The sequence below is a fragment of the Oncorhynchus nerka genome, linkage group LG22, assembly GCF_034236695.1.
Source record: "Oncorhynchus nerka isolate Pitt River linkage group LG22, Oner_Uvic_2.0, whole genome shotgun sequence".
Taxonomy (NCBI): Eukaryota; Metazoa; Chordata; class Actinopteri; order Salmoniformes; family Salmonidae; genus Oncorhynchus; species Oncorhynchus nerka.
Window position 1 is genome coordinate 93,493,835 of NC_088417.1, and position 23,338 is coordinate 93,517,172.

At 44.0% G+C, this 23,338-nt stretch overlaps 1 protein-coding gene across 5 annotated transcripts in view; it reads left to right on the forward strand.

Annotated features, from left to right (window-relative positions):
- The window catches only part of dym (dymeclin), a 231,371-nt gene that overhangs the window by 11,499 nt on the left and 196,534 nt on the right, over positions 1-23,338 (forward strand). For all 5 annotated transcript variants that reach the window (XM_065007583.1, XM_065007580.1, XM_065007581.1 and 2 more), the window contains exons 5-6: positions 1,052-1,185; positions 9,959-10,031. In XM_065007583.1, coding sequence (XP_064863655.1) covers positions 1,052-1,185; positions 9,959-10,031 — 207 coding nt within the window. The remainder of the gene's footprint in view (positions 1-1,051; positions 1,186-9,958; positions 10,032-23,338) is intronic.

Below are 23,338 nucleotides of genomic sequence, written 5' to 3' on the forward strand. Positions count from 1 at the left end.
CTACGTTGGTTGAATGTGTGTGTTGGTGTGCGTTTATGAACTCATCATTGCCCATATCATAGTTACAAGCAATGCCATTACTTTATTCATGTTTTGGCTTTAATGTGAGTGTTGTTTGACTGTGTGTTTATGTTAGTGTTGGTGTGCGTTCATGAACTGGGGGTCCATATGTATGATCATACATGAGGTCAGAGGTTCATCCTTCCCGTCTGTGAGCGTAGTCCAGGCTACTGCACGTCTCTATAGCGGATGTGTCACGAGTCACAACAACCATTGTTACCCAGCAGGACCCAGTGTCTGTGGTTGTGAGAGAGACTGCTCTTGACTGTGGTAGTCAAGGCTGCTGCGTGTCGTATCTCTAGTGAGCGGTTGAGACACACACACACTGCTGCTGTCACCGGACCCGCTGTAGATCTGCAGGATCCAGTCAGTCTCGGACAAGCGGACGGGTCACAGGATATAAAGATGAAAGTATCTCGTTGCCACAGGGTCCCTCTGCTGTTCCCCTGACAACATCTCTTTGCCACCTGTTATTATGACAGGGTTGTTTACTACCCCATTCAGTGACTTCAGTTCCCCTCAAAACCCTACTCTGGGATATCCAACCAAATCACTTTACTTTATGGTCAACATTGACCATATTGGAGAGTGGAATAACTTGTTTTTTTGTGAGCCTGTTTTCATGGCTATTCCTTCCTGGTCTTGTCTTTATGCGTAGTAGGCTAAATCAAATGTCATTGGTCACATACAACATATTTAGCAGATGCCATTGGTCACATACAACATATTTAGCAGATGTCATTGGTCACATACAACATATTTAGCAGATGCCATTGGTCACATACAACATATTTAGCAGATGCCATTGGTCACATACAACATTATTTAGCAGATGTCATTGGTCACATACAACATATTTAGCAGACATTGCGTGTGTAGCAGGATGCTTGTGTTCCTAGCTCCAACAGTGCTAGTCTATGTATGACAGATTTCTCTTGTCTTCATAATGTCTCAAATGACAAAGTAAATGTTGTTCTGTTCTCCTCTCCAGTCAGCTGTTTATCTGGCAGGCCCACAATGCCCTGTTTATGATCCGCTGCCTGCTCAAAGTCTTCATCAGTGAGATGACAGAAGAGGAGTTGCACCAACAGTTCTCCTACCAGGAGAGGGCGCCAGGCTCCTGCGGTGAGAAATCCTTCCATCCCTAGCTCCAGACCTGTATCCCTCCATCCCTAGCTCCAGACCCGTATCCCTCCATCCCTAGCTCCAGACCCGTATCCCTCCATCCCTAGCTCCAGACCCGTATCCCTCCATCCCTAGCTCCAGACCCGTATCCCTCCATCCCTAGCTCCAGACCCGTATCCCTCCATCCCTAGCTCCAGACCCGTATCCCTCCATCCCTAGCTCCAGACCCGTATCCCTCCATCCCTAGCTCCAGACCCGTATCCCTCCATCCCTAGCTCCAGACCCGTATCCCTCCATCCCTAGCTCCAGACCCGTATCCCTCCATCCCTAGCTCCAGACCCGTATCCCTCCATCCCTAGCTCCAGACCCGTATCCCTCCATCCCTAGCTCCAGACCCGTATCCCTCCATCCCTAGCTCCAGACCCGTATCCCTCCATCCCTAGCTCCAGACCCGCATCCCTAGCTCCAGACCCGCATCCCTAGCTCCAGACCCGCATCCCTAGCTCCAGACCCGCATCCCTATCTCCAGACCCGCATCCCTATCTCCAGACCCGCATCCCTATCTCCAGACCCGCATCCCTATCTCCAGACCCGCATCCCTATCTCCAGACCCGCATCCCTATCTCCAGACCCGCATCCCTCCGCGCCGCGCCACGCACACATACATACATGCATACATACATCCATTTCCTATACTGAAGCACAGCCAGGACAGTGTGTCCTTGCAGATGGGAGGGAGGAGAGAGTGGTGGAAATTGGGAGATGATTTTCTTTACAGTTAAACCAGCGAAGAAGAGATTAAACATCTTAATTAAATGATGCTGTTATGATTCACTCTGAGGCAAATAGTGAATTGCATATAACTCATAGAGAGACTGACAATGTCCTAAACAGTCTGAAGTTACCACACAGTGACTTGCGGTTAGTAGTGATACGCGGGGTTGACTCATAACCTGCAATCCCCATGGTTATATCTGCGGGGCGACCCGGGTTTAGGTCATGAAGGATGGCTGGGATTTAGGGTCACGAAGGACGGCTGGGATTTAGGGTCACGAAGGGCGGCTGGGATTTAGGGTCACGAAGGGCGGCTGGGATTTAGGGTCACGAAGGGCGGCTGGGATTTAGGGTCACGAAGGGCGGCTGGGATTTAGGGTCACGAAGGGCGGCTGGGTTGAATAATGATAAAATGGTACCTTAAAAAATCCATAAAAGTGTCATTGTTGTGCAATTTATATCTATATTCTACATTTAGCCTAAAATAATCAAATAAAAACGTATCTAGCATTAGTGCGTAAGCCTAAACCTTAGGGCCTAACTGTACACCCCCCTGAATATCCTACACGCTAATCACCAAATATCCTACACGCTAATCACCAAATATCCTACACGCTAATCACCAAAATAGCCTACACGCTAATCACCAAAATAGCCTACACGCTAATCACCAAATAGCCTACACGCTAATCACCAAATAGCCTACACGCTAATCACCAAATAGCCTACACGCTAATCACCAATGTTTTGGGGGAACGGGCAGAAAACGTTAATGTCGATCCACGAAGGAAAAAAGTACGATGTCGGAGTTTACTTCAATAAGAGAAAAGCTGTGAAATGTAGAGTTGAAAATAAAGAGAAGGGAGGACCAGAAAGTAATGTTTGGGAAAGATTTGGTGAAGTGGTACAAGAGGATGATAACAGTGTTGTGTGGTGATTGTGAGACGCTGTACAAATTCAACAGTCACAAGATCGGACTTCAAATAGGCCAATGACAGGTCAAGGGAACTGTAGCCTACTGTTCAGATGGGTAAAATGGAAACTGAAATCTGGACTCTGACTGTAGGTCTATAACCTCTCACATTGCCTTAACATTAACTCCTGCAGAATTAAACATTTCTTGCACTAAAATGATACACCAAACGTAGGCTACATTTTGACTGGGGAACAGGAGTAGAGAAATAGGATTTATTTATTTCAGCATCTTGACAGAATGTGAATGGTCAGTTAGATACCGTCTGTAGAGGTGCTATATTTATCATCATAAACACTGATAGTACTTCAACCACATTAAATATGCACCCAAGCTGAACTGAAATCTAATCAGAAACCTGTTGGCTCGTATTACACAGATTTATATTTCCTTACAACCCGTCAAACTGTTATTGTTATAGCATTTTCTCCCCGCCCCCTAATTTAATAACGTCAACTAGATTGAAGCTTTTTCATTCCATGGATTTTATGATATTCTGGTGAACGAGGGTTCATTTAGTCTTCTAGGGCAACATCATGACAGAAGAGAAGCTACATGTATCTAATTATATTCCAATAGCCTACCTAAAATCTCCGAAAATAATCTAGATCAGACAAAATAAATCCTGCAGACCCTGTCGTCAAATAGTTCTGCCGTCTCTGACTGTATCCTACAGCGCATTTTCTATATTAGCGGGTTAGGGTCGGGTGTAGGCCTCAGATTTTCACTCTGGGCGGATTCGTTATTAGCGCACCGTTAGCGGTTATTATGGCCAATTTATTATGGCCATAATAACCGTTATTATGGCCACTTTATTATGGCCACTTTTTATTATGGCCATAATAACCGTTATTATGGCCATAATAACCGTTATTATGGCCACGTGTGTTTTTTACTGAGTTCTATGAAATGGAAAACATTTTCAGAGGCATAAATACAACCTGAGAGTGTAGAGACCGATGATTTCTTAAACACACAATCTGAAGCTGCCACAGTTTATAGCCCCATTTTCCATGATTCATCACTCCATTTCCTCATCTGGTATTGTCTTCAGCAGCTGGGTACTGTAGGTAACCCTTCCATTGTCACACACAGAGAGAGGGGAGAGAGAGGAGTTGAGAAATGTGGAAAAATGGCATCACATCCCATCAGAGTTAATATCTGCACTCTCGAAGGGCTTTCCATTAAGCCCTCATTCCCAGGGTTGGGCTGGACCAGCGAGAGGGGGAAGAGAGAGAGAGGAGAGGGGGGAGAAAGAGAGTGGGAAGGGAGGAGGGTGTTAGTGAGAAGAACGGAGGATGTTAGTGAGAGCAGAGGAAGACGTTCGTGGGAAGAGGAGAGGAGGGCTGGAAACACGCTTAATTGGAAGTTGTTGCAGACAGAGATGGAGATGGTGCCAACAGGCTGTCTTCACCCTCCACTGTGTGTGTGTCTCTCTTTCTTGGTTTCTCTCTCTCTCCGTTCCTCTCAGAGGGAGGAAAAAATGGAGCGTGTGAGAAGGAAAGAAAAGAGGGAGGATAGAAGGGAAGGAGAGGAAAATGCCAATGGTGTATTGCCAGGGGTTATGCAGAGACCAAATCTGACACAGAGCAGAGACAGTTGTTTTTGTTTTTCTGCTTGTGATTTATGTTGCCTGTCTATGTTGCTGTTCTTTAGCACAGACTGATGAATGTGTAGACAAAGAATAGTCTAGTAGTCACAGGAAATTGAACATGCGGAGAGTAACATTGAATATGCATAGTATGCTTCATACAAGTGGTTGGTACTTGTGTCCATTACAAGGTCAATTGGACGTGAACTGTAAAGATAACAAAACCTACAGTTCCAGTCAAAAGTTTGGACACACCTACTCATTCAAGGGTTTTTCTTTATTTTTACTATTTTATACATTGTAGAATAATAGTGAAGACATCAAATCTATGAAATGACACATGTAGTAACCAAAAGTGTTATTTTATTTTGATTTATTTCACCTTTATTTAATCAGGTAGGCTAGTTGAGAACAAGTTCTCATTTACAACTGCGACCTGGTCAAGATAAAGCATAGCAGTGTGAACAGACAACAACACAGAGTTACACATGGAGTAAACAATAAACAAATCAAAATATATTTTATATTCGTAAAAGTAGCCACCCTTTTCCTAGATTACATTTTTGCACACTCTTGGATTTTCTCTTAACCAGCTTCACTGGGAATGCTTTTCCAACAGTCTTGAAGGAGTTCCCACATATGCTTTTCCTTCACTTCACTCTGCGGTCCAACTCATCCCAAACCATCTCAATTGGGTTGAGGTTGGTGATTGTTGAAGCCAGGTCATCTGATGCAGCACTCCATCACACCAAAGGACAGATTTCCACCGGTCTAATGTCCATTGTTTCTGTTTCTTGGGCCAAGCAAGTCTCTTCTTCTTATTGGTGTCCTTTAGTAGTGGTTTCTTTGCAGCAATTTGACCATGAAGCCTGATTCACACAGTCTCCTCTGAACAGTTGATGTTGAGATGTCTGTAACTTGAACTCTGTGAAGCATTTATTTGGGCTGCAATTTCTGAGGCTGGTAACTTTTAATGAACTTATCCTCTGCAGCAGAGGTATCACTGGGTCTTCGTTTCCTGTGGCGGTCCTCATGAGAGCCAGTTTCATCATAAGCGCTGGATGGTTTTTGCAACTGCACTTGAAGAAACTTTCAAAGTTCTTGACATTTTCTGCATTGACTGACCATGTCTTAAAGTAATGATGGACTGTCATTTCTCTTTGCTTATTTGAGCTGTTCTTGCCATAATATGGACTTGGTCTTTTACCAAATAGGGCTATCTTCTGTATACCAACCCTTGTCACAACACAACTGATTGGCTTAAGAAGGAAAGAAATTCCACAAATTAACATTTTTAAGGCACACCTGTTAAGTGAAATACATTCCAGGTGACTACCTCATGAAGCTGGTTGAGAGAATGCTAAGAGTGTGCAATGCTGCCATCAAGGCAAAGGGTGGCTACTTTGAAGAACCTCAAATATTTAATACATTTAGATTTGTTGAACACTTTTTTTGGTTACTACAGGATTCCATATGTGTTATTTCACAGTTTTGATGTCTTCACTATTATTCTACGATGTAGAAAATAGTAAAAATAAAGAAAAAACCTTGAATGAGTAGGTGTGTCCACTTTTGACTGGTACTGTACATCCTGGGGATGTAACGATTCACCGATACGCATCGGTCCCCGATTCAAATGTTTAAGATACAAGTACATCGGTCCGTGGATCCCAAACCGATCCAAATGTAGCATGCATCGGGCAGAAAATCAATTCAAAAGTTACAAATCACCGGTTCGCAATTTTTTTTTCTCATATTACATTCTATCTACCTTCCGAAAATACCTCTAATCTTCTGTCACAACTGATGTGTCCTCTCCTTCAGTGTCAAACATTGACCTACAAGTCATTTTGCATGCTGAACAACCCCAGGTAATATCAGTAGCCTGGTCAAACTGTGCACTGTTCCCAGCTTCACGCGCAGTCTAACGTGAGGTAGGCGGCCTACTCCAAATGCTAAAATGGCTAGCTTGATATTAGGCTTTATTAGTTAAGTGACAACCTGTGTCATTTTCTAGGTTATTGTTATTTATACGCTGTTGAAAATATATATTTTTCCCAGAATGAAAGTGATCTACCGGAGACACATCTCATCTGACTATAGCTGCTGAATGGGGCTGACAATAGCTCATCTGACTATAGCTGCTGAATGGGGCTGACAATAGCTTTTATTTTGATTGTTCAGGTTCACCATCCGCAATAGTTTTGAAAGTGTTGCTTTAAAAAATCAGTGTATATGGTCATTTAAAAAATATATACTATCCAGGGTAAAGATGATCATTTCATAACGAGGACAGCAATCACAGAGGAGAAGAGAATCACTCCAGAACGGTCAAAATCATTCAATTATGAGACGGGTGAAATCCAAAGTTGTGCTATATATTCATTGGCTATATTTCATAGCTAATTTCTAAAGATAAATATTGATACATTACTAGCTGAAATACAATTTGCAAAAATGCCAAGTAAATTAGTTGGTGATGGTGATTTCCGAACCAAAGTGTGGGGGAACAAAAAAGATAGGCTACATCACCACCCCCCCCCCCAAAAAAAATCTGGTAATTAGTCTCCATTATGGCTCAGTTTAGGGCCTACTCACATCAATTGCACACACTCATTCACATAGAGAGAAGAAATAAAAAAAGTTGTCTCAGACAGACCCAGCTCATGAGGTCCATCAGTGGCAGATTTGAATTTAGTATGGAAAATGAATGTTTTTCTCCAATAAATGTTGGTGCATCGAATTGTATCGCATTAATTTGTTCTCTAATCAAACTAAAATTGTTTCAAACTAATCGTTCCTGTATTGGAGCTCATCTGTACGTATCAAGTCGTCTTGAAAGGGAAAGATGCACATCCCTAATATATCCAGACACCCCTACGTTTGACATGATGAAACAATCTACAAGACCGCCCGCTTCTCGTCTCTGTTGCCATAACTCAGAGCATCTTTACACTCAGTCCTCAGTTTATTAGGTACACCAGCCCATTGACAGATAGTTCGCTCCTACAAACAGTGAGTCACTTGGCCGTGGCTTGCTGTATAAAGCAGGCAGACCGGCATCGAGGCATTGTGACTGTTCGATTGAACGCTAGAATGCGCAAAACTATTGACCTAAGCGTCTTTGTGCGTGGTAAGTAACAGCTCATGAACGGCATCTCTGGAACGCGTAACTCGCCGGTCCTTGTCACAGATGGGCAGCAGACGACTACTCTGGATTCCACTCCTATCAGCTAAAAACAGTAAGAAGTGGCTCCAGTCAACGATCAACAACACTTGACAATTGAGGAGTGGAAAAACAAAGCCTGGTCTGACCATTCCCAGTTCCTGTTGTGTCATGCTGATGGCAGAGTGGAAAAACAAAGCCTGGTCTGACCATTCCCAGTTCCTGTTGTGTCATGCTGATGGCAGAGTGGAAAAACAAAGCCTGGTCTGACCATTCCCAGTTCCTGTTGCGTCATGCTGATGGCAGAGTGGAAAAACAAAGCCTGGTCTGACCATTCCCAGTTCCTGTTGTGTCATGCTGATGGCAGAGTGGAAAAACAAAGCCTGGTCTGACCATTCCCAGTTCCTGTTGTGTCATGCTGATGGCAGAGTGGAAAAACAAAGCCTGGTCTGACCAATCCCAGTTCCTGTTGTGTCATGCTGATGGCAGAGTGGAAATGGTACTTTTTGGTCCACCTCCCACTGTGGCAGGTAGATGAGAGAAATCTACAAGACACATTTTTTTATGCAAAAATTAAACCAACATAACACACAAAAAAAGGATTTGCATGCTTTGTCATGTTTCTAAAACAAATGTATTACAAGTAAGAAGTAATGTGGTACAGTGCTGTGAAGTATTTTTTTCCCCCTTCTGATTCTCTCAATTTTTCATATGTTTTTTTCTCCTGAATGTTGTCAGATCTTCAGTAAAACCTGATATTAGATAAAGGGAACCTGCGTTTACAACAACAACAAAATATACTTATTTTATTTATTTAATAAACAAAGTTATGCAACATACAATTCCCCCCTTTATAGTCAATAACTGGTTGTGACTCCTTTAGCTGCAACGACTCCAACCAAACTCTTCCTGTAGTTGTTAATCAGTCTCACGTCGCTGTGGAGGAGTGTTGGCCCTCTCTTCCATGCAGAACTGCTGTAACTCAGTGACATTTGTGGGTTTTCAACCATGAACTACTCGTTTTAAGTCCTACCACAACATCTGTTGGGATTAGGTCTGGACTTTGACTAGGCCATTCCCAAAACCTCATGTTGTTTTTTAACCATTTCAATGTAGACTTGATTGTGTGTTTTGGATCATTGTCTTGCTTCACTTCAGCTTCAGCTCACAGACAGATGGTCTGACATTCTCCTGTAGAAGTCTCTGATACAGAATTAATGTTTCCTTCTTTAAAGGGAAGTCATCCAGGTTCTGAGGAATCAAAGCATCCCCAAACCACCACCACCATGCTTGACCGTTTTGAGGTTTTTACTGTGGAATGCAGTGTTTGGTTTTCACCAGACACAATGAGACCCGTCTTGTCCAAAAAGTGGACTCAAGTTTTTCAAGACTCTTGGAAAATTTTTATATGGACAGATGAGTCAACTATCATTTTTTTGGATGACATGGGTAGACTTTAGTTTCAAGTAAATTAGACCAACTTTTTAGCCTGTGCACAGCGCGCGCACGTGCGCGCACAGCCCCCCAGCCAGGCATAGGCAATTTAGGCTTTGTAGTTCTTTGACTTTGCGATTATTTACCAGCTATGAAACAAAATGCCAGAAATGCTTTGAAAACAGCTACTGAAGCATTTATGTCACTATAAATGTGATCATTCTTGACTTTGTATTCACAAATGAGAGTGAAATGCTCGCACTGTGGAGCACTGACCACACGCCAATGTGGCTGGTGAAATAGATGTTTTTATCCACCAATGCCAAAATCTACCCGCAGGTGTCAATTTTAGGCTCTGGTCCATGGCCCCATCCTGCCTGGTATCTATGGTACAGACTGGTGGCAGTGGTGTAATGGTGTGGGGAACGTTAGTTCCCTTGATACCAATTGAGCAACGTTTCCGTTACCAGAAGAAATCAAGCTGTTCTGGTGGCAAAGGGGGTCTGACCCGGTACTAGATGGGTATACCTAATAAACTGGCCACTGAGTGTATATTTTAATAGCTATCAAGGCCATGCATCCAGCAGAGCCACCCCACTGTGCCTTGGGGTCTTCTCATGTGCGTAGGTTTTCCTGTGAGGTGAGCTTGGGTCTCCTCTCTCCACCTTTTTCTATTGAACCCAAATGGACACACAGTACTCTTTGTAGTCAAGTAGGGGGTCAGTGTAGCTATTGGCTGGTCTAATTGAAAGGTGGTTGAAAGCAGAGACAGGCTAGGTAATTGGCTAAACTTCTGTCTCTCTCTCCCTCTCCCTCTGTCTCTCTCATTCTGCAGACACGGGGAGAGAGGACTTGCTGGAGGAGCTGATGTGTAACCTGGTACACCTGGTCGTGGAGGTGCCCCTGCTGTGAGTACCGTGGTGGGGAGAGGGCTAGGGGTGGACTGAGTCTGGACCCCCTATGGCTCCCACCTGGGGTGGAGGGAGGGAGGATGAGGGGTACACCTGGCTATGGAGGTGCCCCTGCTGTGAGGGGTTGGTGCAGAGGGGGATGGATGGGCACTGAGTCTGGAGCCCGTCTGGCCTCCTCCAGCTGTTTTAATGGGCTCTTGGATGGTGATACATGAAAGGCCAGCTATTCTAGATACCTGCTGCATTGAAATATTTGATCTCCACACACCGACTGGGTCATCAGTAAGCATTTTATTCCTCTCCCCTTTCCACATTAAAGCCTCTTAAAATGAGACCCGAAGTCCTAAAGGGACCATCTGTCGTGGCTAGATGGGGGTAGTCTTCTGTACCTGCTCCCCCCAAAAGGTTGAATATTGAGAGCTCCAGTGTGAATGGGCCAGTAGAACCAGGTCAGGTTGAATATAGAGAGCTCCAGTGTGAATGGGCCAGTAGAATCAGGTCAGGTTGAATATAGAGAGCTCCAGTGTGAATGGGCCAGTAGAATCAGGTCAGGTTGAATATAGAGAGCTCCAGTGTGAATGGGCCAGTAGCACCAGGTCAGGTTGAATATAGAGAGCTCCAGTGTGAATGGGCCATTTGCACCAGGTCTTTAAAAAAACATATATTTTTTTATTTTATTTATTTGTTATTTTACCAGGTAAATTGACTGAGAACATGTTCTCATTTACAGCAACGACCTGGGGAATAGTTACAGGGGAGAGGAGCGGGATGAATGAGACAATTGTAAACTGGCATTTGGGACATTTGCGAGAGGTTCTCCAGAGACAATACTGTTGTGTAAACTTCTGAAATGATCCCATCTGTAGCGCTACCTCGAGGTTGGGCCCAACTGTCGCCCCCCGCTGGGCAGTGTGAACAGTCTCGTTGTGTTCAACACTTCTACAGTATAAATGGTTATAGCAGAGCAATATTTCTGAAATATATATATATATAGCTATTTTCCTTATTGTTGAGACTTGTTTTTTATTGAGGTTTTACCTTAAATTGCAGTAACAGCCTGAAAATGTCGCAGTAGCTGATTGTTGCTCTTAGTCACGGAAACTATGGAAACCGGTTCCTTGCACCAACATTTAAAAAAACTAAAAACAACTGTTGACACTATCTCAAAGGGTTGACATATGAAAGTCAACATATTGAGATGGTAGATCATACAAATATATACTTTCTTTTCATTTGTAACATTGTTTGGCGATTTCAGAGGTGACACCACAGGTCCCAGAGTGGTGGTGGAGTGGGGGTTTATTATGATGGGGCTCAGAGTTTTTCCTCATCTGGTAAGCCAACCTAACCAGGTAATGGTTTCATATGGGACCAGTTGTTTCTAATCATTTCATATTGTAAAAAAACTCCTGGCCCTAGGGTGGTTGAAAATATCACAATCCTGTCAAACAAATCATCAGGCTAATCAGTCTAAACAACAATACTTTATTCCTCTTTTCAACACTTTTGTGTCTATCTTTTTTGTGAAACCAAATCAAAAGTACTTGGGGGAAAAGCCAGCTGGCCAAATGTTTGCCGACGGCCCTGCTGTGCTGATCTCTGCAACATGGATAGATGGAAATTGCCACACAATGCTACAAGTGAAAAACAACCTATGTATGATCTATGTGTACAGTATGTATTTTATTTTTAGGTGGTTCCATATATAACAGCTCAACATTTAAACCACCTGGTGAATTATAGCCTACCCACGTTAACAGTGACAATGTTCTTTTACAAGATGTAGCCTGAACCTAATACTTTGGTATGTTGTAAGGTAGACCTACTGTACTTTTATATTAATATTAAAGGGGTAATCAATCAATTTTGATAGGCTGACTTTACTTGATAAAGACATGTTAGCTTTAGCTAGCGGTAACCGTGATATTTTTTTGAAGCTAAAATGTAATAAGTGTACATATTAGATTATAAACCCTTCAGGGCATAAAATGAGAACCTGCCACCTGCCAACTGCGGGTAGATTTAGGTATTGGTGGGTAAGAATGTCTATTTCACTAGCCACATTTGTGGGTGTCTCTACAGTGGGAGCACAACATTCGCATTTGTGAATAAACAGAGTCAAAAGTCAAGTGTGAGAATCAAATGAAATTTTATCGGTCACATACACATGGTTTGCAGATGTTAATGCGAGTGTAGCAAAATGCTTGTGCTTCTATTTCTGACCGTGCAGTACTATCTACCAAGTAATCTAACAATTTCCCAACTACCTAATACACACATCTAAAGGGGTGAATGAGAATATGTACATATAAATAATGGATGAGCGATGGCCGTGCGGCATAGGCAAGATGCAATAGATGGTATAGAACAGTAAATACATATGACATGAGTAATGTAGGATATGTAGACATTTATTAAAGTGGCATCATTTGGCTAGTGGCTAGTGATCCATTTATTAAAGTGGCCAGTTGATTGGGTCTCAATGTAGGCAGCAGCCTCTCTGAGTTAGTGATTGATGTTTGGCCGTCTGATGACCTTGAGATGGAAGCTGTTTTTAAGTCTCTCGGTCCCAGCTTTGATGCACCTGTACTGACCTTGCCTTCTGGATGATAGCGGTGTGAACAGGCAGTGGCTCGGGTGGTTGTTGTCCTTGATGATCTTTATGCCCTTCCTGTGACATCGGGTGGTGTAGGTGTCCTGGAAGGCAGGTAGTTTGCCCCCGGTGATGCGTTGTCCAGACCGCACCACCCTCTGGAGAGCCTTGCGGTTGAGGTCGGTGCAGTTGCCGTACCAGGCGGTGATACACCCTGACAGGATGCTCTCGATTGTGCATTTGTAAAAGTTTGTCAGGGTTTTGGGTGACAAGTCACATTTCTGCAGCCTCGCTGTTGCGCCTTCTTCACCACACAGTCTGTTTGGGTGGACCATTTCAGTTTGTCTGTGATGTGTACACCGAGGAACTTAAAACGTTCCACCTTCTCCACTGCTGTTCCTTCGATGTGAAATAGGGGGGTACTCCCACGGCTGTTTCCTGAAGTCCACGATCATCTCCTTTGTTTTGTTGACGTTGAGTGTGAGGTTATTTTTCTGACACTACACTCCGAGTGACATCACCTCGTCCCTGTAGGCTGTCTCATCGTTGTTGGTCATCAAGCCCACTGCTGTTATGTCGTCTGCAAACTTGATGATTGAGTTTGAGGCATGCATGGCCACGCACTCATGGGTGAACAGGGAGTACAGGAGGGGACTGAGCACGCACCCTTGTGGGACCCCAGTGTTGAGACTTTGTTTCCTACCTTCACCTCCTGGGGGCGGCCCATCAAAGTCCAGGACCCAATTGCACAGGTCAGGGTTGGGACCCAGGGACTCCAGCTTCATGATGAGCTTGGAGAGTACTATGGTGTTGAATGCTAAACTATAGTCAATGAACAGCATTCTTACATAGGTATTCCTCTTGACCAGATGGGATAGGGCAGTGTTTTGGCGATTGCATCGTCTGTGGACCTAATGGGGCGGTATGCAAACTGACATGGGTCTAGGGTGGCCGGTAAGGTGGAGGTGATATGATCCTTGACTATTCTCTCAAAGCACTTCATGATGACATAAGTGAGTGCTATGGGGCAGTAGTCATTTAGTTATCTTTGCCTTCTTGGGTACAGGAACAATGGTGGCCATCTTGAAGCATGAGGGGACAGCAGACTGCGATAGGGAGGGATTGAATATGTCCGTAAACACACCGGCCAGCTGGTCTGCGCATGTAGTCTGTAATCTGTGCGAGTTGCGATTTAGTATCCGTTTTCAACGTATTTCTGCTGTTTCGTTTCATAGCTGCTGATTGGAGGCGCTGGCACAGGCATAAAAGTTTGTCTAAATGACCCAAGTCAGCAAAGTAAGACTTTGTCCAAGTGTTATTTACATTGTTTAGTTCAAGCTTTGTTGTTTTTTAAAGTTAGCTTGAATCTGCTGCTTCAACTGATAGCGAAGAGCCTGTTTTCTAAACTCTGTCCCCGGGACCCCAAGGGGTGCACATTTAGTTTTTTGCCATAGCACTACACAGCTGATTCAAATAATCAACTAATCATCAAGCTTTGACAATTTGAATCAGCTGTGTGGTGTTAGGGCAGAAACCAAAATGTGGTCCCCGGAGGACCGAGTTTGGGAAACGCTGCTGTCTAGTCAGATCCCAAATCTCTCACACACACGTGACATGACTCGTGTGAACCCCGTTACCACGGTATCCTCCTGCCCTTAAAGGGGTAGCTGAACATTTTGGTTATATGACTCAAGTCACAAAAATGTTTATGAAATTGAGCAATATACCACATTACTTCTTACTTCTTTTCTTGTTTTAGAAACATAAAACTTGGTTATCATTTTATTTAATGCAATTATGGCACAAAAATATTTTGGCTGGTAAAAAATCTTAGTGGTCTGCAGATTTCTTTTTATCTGCCTGCCACAGTGGCTGGTGAACAAAAAGTACATTTTAGGCTCTGAAACCCTTTAATTGTCTGTACATTCTTGTGAATTGTTGCTTTTTTCAAGAGTGTAATATGGAAGAGTTACTTGTTTAAAGGAACATTTCAAAATTCTTCATCTCCAGCACCACCCCCAACATCAACATATGTGAAAATGGTGCTTTTCTATGTTTTGTAGTTAAAAAGATAGAGGAAGATGTTTCGAATTCATCATCGGTGTGCAATGTGTGATTTTAACCAATTTTGAATAGGCATTGCATACTAATTGCCTACTAATTGGTTAATGTTATTGGAAACCTCTCTCCCGAGTGGCGCAGCGGTCTAAGGCACTGCATCTCAGTGCAAAAGGTGTCACTGCAGTCCCTGGTTCGAATCTAGGCTGCATCACATCCGGCTGTGATTGGGAGTCCCATAGGGCGGTACACAATTGGCCCAGCGTCGTCTGGGTTTGGCCGGGGTAGGCCATCATTTGTAAATAAGAATTTGTTCTAAACTGACTTAACCTTTAGTTAAATAAAGGTTAAATAAAAATCCAACAAAATCAAACCTATTTCACAACAAAATAGAGAAGTGTCATTTTCTCATGTTGAGGTGGTGCTGGAGATGATTACATTTTTAAAATGTTAAATTTCCCTTTAATATTACCAAGTGGAATAGTTTGCACTGGTTCTCCTCCTGGCTAGTGGTTACTGTGACATTCACACTACTTTGAGAACGTCAACCAAACCCTATGTCCCGTCAACAATGTCAATTGAAAAGTGTATGTACATATTGTGTCAATTGAAATTCCGTCCTGATAACTCTATTCAGCGAGGAGAATAAGCCCCCCCTTATCCCTATCAGATGGAATAGAGGTCTCTGGCAAAGGTTCAGAGGCAAAGGGTTACTGGATCGCTGGGTTCCTATTGCAGCATGGGTTCATGGGCCATCTGGTGGGATGAGGACACACAGTGAGTAAGGAGGGGCAGTTGAGAGACAGGGAGGGTCAAAAGGAGAGGCGAGAGCTGGGCGGTAAGGGGAGAGGAGCCCCCTTGGTTGGCTGGATTACAGTCCTCTGTTTGGGGGTGGGACACAGAGCCAATGTCCTGGGGAGGGAGCGGAGGGACAGGATGGTCAGTGTGTGTCTATGGCTGTGTTCCAAACGATATCCTTTTCCCTATATAGTGCACTACGTCTGACCTGATGGACTAGGATGCTGTTTGGGACGCACTCTCTGCTGTGCTGATTGGGCATCTTGCTTTGGCTCTGGGCTTTGTTGGGTTCTGTGGCGCCGGGCGGGTCTTGTTGAGTCGGCCCAGATCTGGACCGGCATGGCTGGCGCTGGTGTACATTTCAAAGGCATTTTTCCATTTCGCCTCCGTCCTGTCTCTCTGTCCTCTGTCGCCTTTGTGCTTCTCCAACACACAGAGGTGTGTGTGTCTGTAAAATCACAACTATTATTTTGGCATGCCATACACTCCTCAAGGTCTGTGGAAGTGTCTGCTGAAAGCCTGAGTCTCCCTCTGTGTGTCTGTGTGATGAGTCTGGCCATGCTCCAGGCACAGATTGCCTTCCTCCCTCAGAACACTCAGTAATATAAATGCATCAGCGACGTCCATGTTCCGTGGAATGTTCTCAGAATGTCCTTGTGTTCCGTTCCTCCTCCGTGTGACCGTCATGCCCAAAACATATGAGCCATGATGATGATGATGAGGAGGATAAGGGTGAAGAGAAGGAGGATTGAGATTGAGGAGTGTGTGACAGTCACCTTCACATGCACACACACAGGATTTTTCAGCCATTGAAATGCTTGGGCGGGTCGCCTAACTCCAAACAGTGTAAATATGATACAATTATAATTCATACTCAATATATATATATATATATATATATATATATATATATATATATACGATTTATTTTTATTTGTAATAATGACAATTACAACAATACTGAATTAACACTTTAACTTAACCTCTTGCCTCTAGTTGGGACGCTTGCGTCCCAACTAGAGCTCTGGAAATGCAAATGTGCTACGCTAAATGCTAATAGTATTAGTTAAAACTCAAAAGTTCATTAAAATACACATGCAGGGTATCAAATTAAAGCTACACTCGTTGTGAATCCAGGCAACAAGTCAGATTTTTAAAATGCTTTTCGGCGACAGCATGAGAAGCTATTATCTGATAGCATGCACCAATACACTACAACACAAAAGCACAGCAGGGGACGTAAACAAAATAATTAGCATTTCGGCGTTACACAAACCGCACAATAAAATAGAAAACAGTCATTACCTTTCACCATCTTCTTTGTTGGCACTCCTAGATGTCCCATAAACACTATTGGGTCTTTATTTCGATTAAATCGGGCCATATAAAGCCAAGATATCGTTATATGTAGACTGTGTGATAAACGAAAAAAACAGCGATTTCACAACGTAACGTCATTTTTTAAAATTCAAAAAGTAGACGATAAACTTTCACAAAACACTTCGAAATACGTTTGTAATGCTACTTTAGGTATTAGTAAATGTTAATAAGCGATAAAAATCATCCGTAGGCGATGTAAATATCATTAGCTGTCGTCTTGGAAAAAATTTCAGGAGAGAGCTCTTCCGGAATGATCTGGGCGGAGACCGGAGGTAAGCGGTGCCCCTCTTTCGGTTCAACCAAGAATCAAAGAGGATTCAATTCACAAGACTCTAGACAACATGGGGATGCTGTGGGAGTTGAATGCTCGGTCTTATCTAATTCGGCTCACTGTTAACAATTGCTTGAAGTGGCGCAAGGATATTTATTTCCATTTTCTGTGATCAGGTTTTCCTGCGCTTTCCGATGTAACGCACGTTATGTAATAGCCACAGTCGTGATTTAACCAGTTTTAAAAACGTCCGAGGGTTTCCTATCCACACATTCTAACCATATGAACGTACTATATTCCTGGCATGAGTAGCAGGGCGCTGAAATGTTGCGCGATTTTTAACAAAATGTTCAAAAAAATTAGAGGGTAGGAGCAACAGGTTAAATATAAAACAAATCAAATCAATTTAGCCTCAAATAAATAATGAAACATGTTCAATTTGGTTTAAATAATGCAAAAACAAAATGTTGGAGAAGAAAGTAATAAGTGGCATGTAAAGAAGCTAACGTCTCAGAACATGAGAACATATGAAAGTTGTTGGTTCCTTTTAAATCAAATCAAATCAAATTTATTTGTCACATACACATGGTTAGCAGATGTTAATGCGAGTGTAGCGAAATGCTTGTGCTTCTAGTTCCGACAATGCAGTAATAACCAACGAGTAATCTAACCTAACAATTCCAAAACTACTACCTTATACACACAAGTGTAAAGGGATAAAGAATATGTACATAAAGATATATGAATGAGTGATGGTACAGAACGGCATAGGCAAGATGTAGTAGATGGTATCGAGTACAGTATATACATATGAGATGAGTAATGTAGGGTATGTAAACAAAGTGGCATAGTTTAAAGTGGCTAGTGATACATGTATTACATAAAGATGCAGTAGATGATATAGAGTACAGTATATACATACACATATGAGATGAATAATGTAGGGTATTATAAACATATTAAGTAGCATTGTTTAAAGTGACTAGTGATATATTTTACATCAATTTCCATCAATTCCCATTATTAAAGTGGCTGGAGTTGAGTCAGTGTGGTTGGCAGCAGCCACTCAATGTTAGTGGTGGCTGTTTAACAGTCTGATGGCCTTGAGATAGAAGCTGTTTTTCAGTCTCTCGGTCCCAGCTTTGATGCACCTGTACTGACCTCGCCTTCTGGATGATAGCGGGGTGCACAGGCAGTGGCTCGGGTGGTTGTTGTCCTTGATGATCTTTATGGCCTTCCTGTGACATCGGGTGGTGTAGGTGTCCTGGAGGGCAGGTAGTTTGCCCCCGGTGATGCAGACTTCACTACCCTCTGGAGAGCCTTACGGTTGTGGGCGGAGCAGTTGCCGTACCAGGCGGTGACACAGCCCGACAGGATGCTCTCGATAGAAGTTTGTGAGTGCTTTTGATGACAAGCCAAATTTCTTCAGCCTCCTGAGGTTGAAGAGGCGCTACTGCGCCTTCTTCACGACGCAGTCTGTGTGGGTGGACCAATTCAGTTTGTCCGTAATGTGTACGCCGAGGAACTTAAAACTTACTACACTCTCCACTACTGTCCCATCGATGTGGATAGGGGGGTGCTCCCTCTGCTGTTTCCTGAAGTCCACAATCATCTCCTTAGTTTTGTTGACGTTGAGTGTGAGGTTATTTTCCTAACACCACGCTCCGAGGGCCCTCACCTCCTCCCTGTAGGCCGTCTCGTCGCTGTTGGTAATCAAGCCTACCACTGTAGTGTCGTCCGCAAACTTGAGGCTTGAGTTGGAGGCGTGCGTGGCCACGCAGTCGTGGGTGAACAGGGAGTACAGGAGAGGGATCAGAACGCACCCTTGTGGGGCCCCAGTGTTGAGGATCAGCGGGGTGGAGATGTTACCTACCCTCACCACCTGGGGGCGGGCCCGTCAGGAAGTCCAGTACCCAGTTGCACAGGGCGGGGTTGAGACCCAGGGTCTCGAGCTTGAGGACGAGTTTGGAGGGTACTATGGGTTAGGGCAGTGTGGTTGAGATTGCATCGTCTGTGGACCTATTTGGGCGGTAAGCAAATTGGAGTGGGTCTAGGGTGTCAGGTAGGGTGGAGGTGATATGGTCCTTGACTAGTCTCTCAAAGCACTTCATGATGACGGAAGTGACTGCTACGGGGCGGTAGTCCCGTTTTAACATGAGACTTCAATATTCCAAGCAAAGAGATTTTAGGTTGTAGTTAATATAGTATTTATAGGACTATTTCTCTCTATACCATTTGTATTTCATATACCTTTGACTATTGGATGTTCTTATTTTTATTTTTTTATTTTACCTTTATTTAACTAGGCAAGTCAGTTAAGAACAAATTCTTATTTTTAATGACGGCCTAGGAACAGTGGGTTAACTGCCTGTTCACGGGCAGAACGACAGATTTTGTACCTTGTCAGCTCGGAGGTTTGAACTTGCAACCTTCCCTTTTACTAGTCCAACTCTCTAACCACTAGGCTACCCTTGCCAGTGTAACAGTATAGCTTCCGTCCCCCTCCTTGCCCCAACCTGGGCTCGAACCAGGAACACAGAGACAACAGCCACACTCGAAGCATCGTTACCCATCGCTCCACAAAAGCCACTGCAAGGGGAATAACTACTCCGAATCTAAAAGCAAGTGACGTTTGAAACAGTATTAGCGCACACCCAGCTAACTAGCTAGCCATTTCACATTGGTACACCAGCCATTAGGCTGATAGGCTTGATGTCATAAACAGCGCTGTGCTTGCGAAGAGCTGCTGGCAAAACGCACTAAATTGCTGTTTGAATGAATGATTACGGGCCTGCTGCTCAGTCAGACTGCTCTATCAAATCAGACTTAATTATAACATAACACACAGAAATACGAGCCTTTGGTCTAACTAGTGATTATGATTGAATGTTTTTTGCAAGATAAGTTTAATGCTAGCCAGCAATTTACCTTGGCTTCTACTGCATTGGCGTAACAGGCAGGCTACTCGTGGAGTGCAATGGTTAGAGCGTTGGACTAGTTAACTGTGCGGTTGCAAGATTGGAACCCCTGAGCTGACAAGGTACATACCTGTCGTTCTGCCCCTGAACAAGGCAGTTAACCCACAGTTCCTAGGCAGTCATTGAAAATAAGAATGTGTTCTTAACTGACTTGCCTAGTTAAATAAAAGGTAGAAAAATAGAATACATTTTTTTTTTTTTATAAAAAATAATCGGAAATTGGCCCCCAAAAATACCGATTTCCGATTGTTATGATTAATCGTCCATTCCGATTAATCGGTCGACGTCTAGTTCCAACATCTAGTGGAAAGCCTTCCCAGAAGAGTGGAGGCTGTTATAGCAGCAAAGGGTGGACCAGAAGGTGTCCACATACTTTAGTTACACATACTTTAGTTTATGTAGTGTATGTGAACTAGAGTTGTGTCAGTGTTACCCACCCACACTCAGGCAGAGCAGGGAGGAGAGTCAGACAGATATACAGGGGAGACCGTAGGGAGGAGAGTCAGACAGATATACAGGGGAGACAGTAGGGAGGAGAGTCAGACAGATACACAGGGGAGACAGAGCAGGGAGGAGAGTCAGACAGATATACAGGGGAGACAGAGCAGGGAGGAGAGTCAGACAGATATACAGGGGAGACAGTATGGAGGAGAGTCAGACAGATATACAGGGGAGACAGTAGGGAGGAGAGTCAGACAGATATACAGGGGAGACAGTATGGAGGAGAGTCAGACAGATATACAGGGGAGACAGTAGGGAGGAGAGTCAGACAGATATACAGGGGAGACAGAGCAGGGAGGAGAGTCAGACAGATATACAGGGGAGACAGAGCAGGGAGGAGAGTCAGACAGATATACAGGGGAGACAGTAGGGAGGAGAGTCAGCAAGGAAATGAGAGCCTGGATTGGGACGTGAACCCCGGTCTCCGGTGGAGGACAGTGTATGTGAACTAGTTGTGTCAGTGTTACCCACCCACACTCAGGCACGAGTGACTGTCTGTTCTGTTCGAGTGTGACACTCTACAGGTAACTGTCAACATAAAGGAAACACCTAAATGAAGTGTCTTAATCGGGCGTTGGGCCGCCACCAGTCAGAACAGCTGCAATAGATTCTACAAGTGTCTGGAACTCACACCATCTTCCATGAGAAACTCCATCATTTGGTAGTTACCTGTACGTCCTGCTGGGTTTTGTGTGTGTGTGTGTGTCTGTGCGCATTCCTGTTGTCTGTGTGTGTGTGTGTGTGTCTGGGTTTGTGTGTGTTGTGTCTGACACTACCTACTAATTTGCAGAGCTGATGATCAACTGTTAATACCAACACAATGTCAATACATAGCTGGTTACCGTGGCTACAGAACAATGTCGTATAGGTCAGGGGTTAATGGGTCAGGGGTGGAGAGAGAGTGTGTGCGTGTGTTTGAATATATTATTACGTTTTCGGGATGGAAAAGCGTGTGATGGAAAATCGATACAATTCAATGCAAAACATTTGATGCAACAACATATTAATTTTCCATTCTAAATGAGAATCTGCTGTTGATGGAGCTCATGAGCTGGGCCTCTCTGAGCTGGGCCTCTCTGAGCTGGGCCTCTCTGAGCTGGGCCTCTCTGAGCTGGGCCTCTCTGAGCTGGGCCTCTCTGAGCTGGGCCCTCTCTGAGCTGGGCCCTCTCTGAGCTGGGCCCTCTCTGAGCTGGGCCCTCTCTGAGCTGGGCCCTCTGAGCTGGGCCCTCTCTGAGCTGGGCCTCTCTGAGCTGGGCCTCTCTGAGCTGGGTGTTTGTGGGAATGATGCATGTCTATAGTGTATACTATGTAGGCATGTGATCTGAGCCATAAGGGAGACTAGACATCTACCTCCCCACTATCAGATTAGATCTATAAGGGAGACTAGATATCTACCTCCCCACTATCAGATTAGAGCCATAAGGGAGACTAGATATCTACCTCCCCACTATCAGATTAGAGCTGTAAGGGAGACTAGATATCTACCACCTCACTACCACTATCAGATTAGAGCCATAAGGGAGACTAGACATCTACCTCCCCACTATCAGATTAGAGCCATAAGGGAGACTAGACATCTACCTCCCCACTATCAGATTAGATCTATAAGGGAAACTAGATATCTACCTCCCCACTATCAGATTAGATCTATAAGGGAGACTAGATATCTACCTCCCCACTATCAGATTAGATCTATAAGGGAGACTAGATATCTACCTCCCCACTATCAGATTAGATCTATAAGGGAGACTAGATATCTACCTCCCCACTATCAGATTAGATCTATAAGGGAGACTAGATATCTACCTCCCCACTATCAGATTAGAGCCATAAGGGAGACTAGACATCTACTTCCCCACTATCAGATTAGAGCCATAAGGGAGACTAGACATCTACCTCCCCACTATCAGATTAGATCTATAAGGGAGACTAGATATCTACCTCCCCACTATCAGATTAGATCTATAAAGGAGACTAGATATCTACCACCTCACTATCAGATTAGAGCCATAAGGGAGACTAGATATCTACCTCCCCACTATCAGATTAGAGCCTTAAGGGAGACTAGATATCTACCTCCCTACTATCAGATTAGAGCCATAAAGGAGACTAGATATCTACCTCCCCACTATCAGATTAGAGCCATAAGGGAGACTAGACATCTACCTCCCCACTATCAGATTAGATCTATAAGGGAGACTAGATATCTACCTCCCCACTATCAGATTAGAGCCATAAGGGAGACTAGATATCTACCTCCCCACTATCAGATTAGAGCCATAAGGGAGACTAGATATCTACCTCCCCACTATCAGATTAGAGCCATAAGGGAAACTAGACATGTACCTCCTCCCCTACCACTCTAATATTGTGGGGGGGGGGGACAGGTAATGTAGGCTGTTGTCAATAGACGGTTGGTTGTTTAGTAATAAAAGTGCCGTGCAGTCGTTAAACTACAACAGTGACTGGGTGCAGTAGCTTGGACCGTCACCCACCGAATAGGAAGGTGAACCGGTAACGGGCCCGGCTGTGTTTTACAGACCGTTTAATCGCTGGATGCCAGTCATTCAGTCTCATGCCAAGAGGAAGACAAGGACTCTCTTCCCTTCCTCCCTCAGTGTATATATCAATACCAGGCAGTGGTATAACAGAACCAGGGGGAAATAGAACCCTGTGTGTCTCTGAATGGGTAAAGCATCCCTGCCTTGTGACATCACAGGCTGTG